The sequence below is a fragment of the Vollenhovia emeryi genome, unplaced genomic scaffold (genome assembly GCF_000949405.1).
Source record: "Vollenhovia emeryi isolate VEMERY1.0 unplaced genomic scaffold, V.emery_V1.0 DF939209.1, whole genome shotgun sequence".
In the NCBI taxonomy this organism is placed as follows: Eukaryota; Metazoa; Arthropoda; class Insecta; order Hymenoptera; family Formicidae; genus Vollenhovia; species Vollenhovia emeryi.
In genome coordinates, this window is record NW_011967157.1 from 190090 (window position 1) to 193836 (window position 3747).

Here is a 3747-nt window from a genome sequence, read left to right on the forward strand (position 1 = left end):
TGTGTATACAATGCGAAAATAATTGCGATTTTGGCGGGTATATTCTCCGCGTTACTGTGGCGACCGCTATCGGCTCGCTCGCGAAACCCCCCGACGTGGTCGAGTGTGCGAAAAAAAACGCATTTGTCCCCGGAGCGTGAACGTCGTGTCGACGGACGGGATTTCAGGATGGTGCGAGCGACACTTTGATTTGTCTCCCCCCGACGTGTGCCGCTAACAAAATTCGGCCTACCGACGTCGGCCGGCGGTCGAGTGTCGGGATACGAGTATGGACACGCGCCCGTCGTCAGTGCTCGTGTGGCACGTATCGGCGACACGGCGGTGACGATGAGTAACGGCCGGCTTATAACCTAAAAACGTAAATTCGCACGTATGTACGATGATTGCACGTTAATTGTCTCGCACGCGGTACAATTATCGCCTGGCGTTCTTCGGTGCGACAGGATCGGCGGCGGGGCGCGCGCGCGCGCGCTATGCTAGAAGCGGAGGCTCGCGACGATGGACGACACCGCGTACGAGCTGAACCTCAAGAACCTAGCCGGCTGGATCGCGTCCGGCGCGATGATCTTCGGCGCGGTTGTGCCCTACGTGCCGCAGTACAAGGAGATCAAGAGGAAGGAGGACGCGGAGGGATTCTCCCTCTACGTGTGCCTCACCCTCCTGGTCGCCAACACGCTCCGTATATTATTTTGGTTTGTACCGACGAGAACCGTCAAGCGTGTCCGTACATCTTGCATTAAGTTTACTCAATAGTCTCGTGCATAAGAAAACGCTTCTAATAATGCTCTAATATTTTGTACATTTTAACACATACTTGTTGTGTGACGAGAATAAATTGGAAGATGAACGAGACGCGTCTTCAAGTACTGACGTTGCGCTTGGTTTTCGTTGCAGGTTCGGCAAACACTACGAGCTTCCACTTTTGTTACAAAGTATACTGATGATTCTAGCAATGTTCGTTATGATTAAGCTCTGCATTAACGTACAAAACAGAACGCAAATAATCAAATCGAAAGAACGAGTACTTACAGGTAAATATAATTATTGCGGACAGTTGTACAAATACCGATGTACACCTGCATTTATAGATGGCAGAATTTTGTTACTTCGCAGATTTGGACGCTAGATTCTTTTGGAAGTGGACAGACTTCAAGTCCTACCTGGGCTTCATGACCCTGTTCGCTGGCGTGGGCGGTGTAATTACGTATTTATTTCTGGATGTACCGATATTTATTGAAATTGTTGGATTCTTAGCTGTATTGATAGAGGCTATGCTGGGCGTCCCGCAGTTTCTCCGTAATTCGTCGAACAAGTCGACCGTAGGGATGAGGTGAGATTTAGACGGGAGAAAGAAGAGAAGCGAGAACGTGAACTGTGCGCGCGCGAGAGTTAAATTGACGATTTACTGCGATTTCAGCATAGCCATGGTGGCGATGTGGACTGTGGGAGATATCTTCAAAACGTGCTACTTCGTTCTGAGGGATACGCCCGTGCAGTTTCAGGTGTGCGGCGCTGTTCAAGTCACCATCGACATCGCTATTTTAGCACAAGTGTACCTTTACAAGACCAGTACTGCGCACGTACACACGAGAGCTCCTACGAGATCGGATTGAAGATGATCCTCTGCGCGTTCGACCGTGATTGAAAACAGAGATTTCCCCGAACAGCAACAATACTTCGCCTACTTGTAAACATACAGATTTTTAACGTTCTAATGGTGGTCTAACAGGACGCAAGAAGAAATTATATTTTTATACGGATCGTCGACATTTATACGTATTTAAGTTTCCTAATATTTACCAAACAAAGTGCAGTTAATATTTTGATAAGGATTTTAGCGTTTATCGATATTTAATATATAAATTAATATATAAACTTGTATACCTCTTGTTATATCTCGTTCATTGCATCATTCACTGCACATTCCATGCCAAATGTAATCATCTGTTCCTCATTTTACGTTTAAATACAATCTTATTATATTAAATCTTATGGAATTCTATTAACCGTACAGCTACGTATGTACAGTCCACATTCTTTAACGAGAGTAGAAAAGTAGTGGGAGCTTAGCACGTGCCCGTTGCTTAGTGACTGACCGTCAACAAACGCTTCGCGAGACGGTGAGACTTTGGCTTTGGAGTAAGCGGCAGACATGGCATAACTCCCGTCTAAAGGGAGGATGGCAAATTTTTAATGTCACCAAATCATTCTACATTGCCCAAAATTTTTTAACGGAACTTTCGCCTAATCATTATTCTTCGCTACTGTGGTTACCGAGACTCGGATATTTGAATTTTCCGTCAGAAATGACAAGATGCGTGAGAAGGGGGGTTAATCTGAAAAGCAGCGGTGAGTTTTTAATACGCCAGCAAAAATGTTCGATTCGCAAATTGTAATATTAAAAGTTGTGTTAAAACCGTAGCTTATAATCAAACGGGGCAGAATTATTATGAGCAGTTGGCGGCGTATAACTCGATGAACTCGCATCTACGACGGATTTTGTTGGCAAGAAGCGTAGTTGATACGAGAAATAAAAATTACTTGAAAGGAAATCAGCGGTACAAAGTGCCAAGAGCTGACGATAGCGGGATTCGTTTACGTCTCGAAGCTACGAATGATGTAATTGACAAATTGGCCTATGATACTCAACATCATCCCATGGTAAAACTCAGCTACTTTATTCGAGATTATAAATTGGAATAAATTTAACAAAAAAGATAATTTCCACAATTGCTAAACTAACTCGTGACTTTATAGATTAAAAATTTGAATCTTTCCTTTCTTCTCGAAACTAATAAATGTTGATTTTGAAATGTATGTTTTTAAAATTTTCTACAGGACATATTAAGAATAGATTTAAACGCAAAACATCCGGACTGTTGTAATTATAATTTAGATCATCAACTAAGGGTTTGTAGTAGTCAAACGTCTTACGAAGGAACCGATCAGATGGATCGACGGCAACGATCGACATCAAAGAATCAAAGAATGATGTCACCAATGACAGCACGTTCACCAAAACGTAAAAAGTTGTCAAATTGTATTTACAAAAAAGTGTCAAAATCTGCGCGAGATATTCCTCATATAGTTGGTCCGTCAACGTGTTTTGCGCGACAGAGGTGAGCTCGCATCAAACATTGAAGTTTCAAGCTATTAATTACTTTACGTCTCAATTCCAAACAATTAGATACTAGTATGTATTAAAGGGAGATTTTCTGCAATTATTCTCTGTGCTTAAAATTACACGCGATTCGCGTATTCTAAAAAATCCATTTCTTTTCATTATTTCAATAGAAAATGTAGATACGAGAAAGAGTGCTCAGTCCCTTACGCAGCTACTAGAGAAGAGTCAACGATATTTAAATGTCAATCTCTAAGGCAGAAAACGACCGATTATTGCTCGGTGTTTTCGAACCCTTCGCAATGCTGCGATTTCGATTGCGATGGCAAATCTACTGAAGAGCTTATTTGCAGACAATTCTCGGCTCGAAAAGAGGAGGACAAGAAATATGTTAAATTCGTTTACGACATTACCAAAGAAATAATGCAAAGAGGTCTTTATACCGACAAAGAACTGCAGGATGTGTTTAAGAAGCACGTCAATCAATATAGAGGAATATTGAACATGGTATAAATAATGAAATTATCATAAACGTGTAAAAAGAGCAATATTTTAATCTTACAATTCCACAAATATTATTATATCTCTCGACATTTTTATCGCAATATTTCTGCGAGAAAGATCTA

At 41.8% G+C, this 3747-nt stretch overlaps 2 protein-coding genes across 6 annotated transcripts; both read left to right on the forward strand.

The window, feature by feature from the left end:
• The first annotated feature begins 33 nt into the window (after positions 1-33).
• LOC105561233 (PQ-loop repeat-containing protein 1) lies at positions 34-1987 on the forward strand. 4 transcript variants are annotated; one of them, XM_012011025.1, is made up of 5 exons: positions 34-370; positions 444-692; positions 895-1031; positions 1096-1330; positions 1418-1987. In XM_012011025.1, the coding sequence occupies exons 2-5, from the start codon at positions 499-501 to the stop codon at positions 1611-1613; spliced, it is 762 nt and encodes a 253-aa protein (XP_011866415.1). In that variant the 5' UTR covers positions 34-370; positions 444-498; the 3' UTR covers positions 1614-1987. The 4 variants fall into 4 exon arrangements, with proteins under 4 accessions (XP_011866415.1, XP_011866416.1, XP_011866413.1 ...); XM_012011026.1 differs by having other exon boundaries at positions 34-358; XM_012011023.1 differs by having other exon boundaries at positions 34-692.
• An 86-nt stretch (positions 1988-2073) lies between these two features.
• Positions 2074-3717, forward strand: LOC105561232. 2 transcript variants are annotated; one of them, XM_012011022.1, is made up of 4 exons: positions 2074-2349; positions 2423-2661; positions 2839-3119; positions 3475-3717. In XM_012011022.1, the coding sequence occupies exons 1-4, from the start codon at positions 2307-2309 to the stop codon at positions 3632-3634; spliced, it is 723 nt and encodes a 240-aa protein (XP_011866412.1). In that variant the 5' UTR covers positions 2074-2306; the 3' UTR covers positions 3635-3717. The 2 variants fall into 2 exon arrangements, with proteins under 2 accessions (XP_011866412.1, XP_011866411.1); XM_012011021.1 differs by having other exon boundaries at positions 3295-3715.
• The last annotated feature ends 30 nt before the right edge of the window (positions 3718-3747 follow it).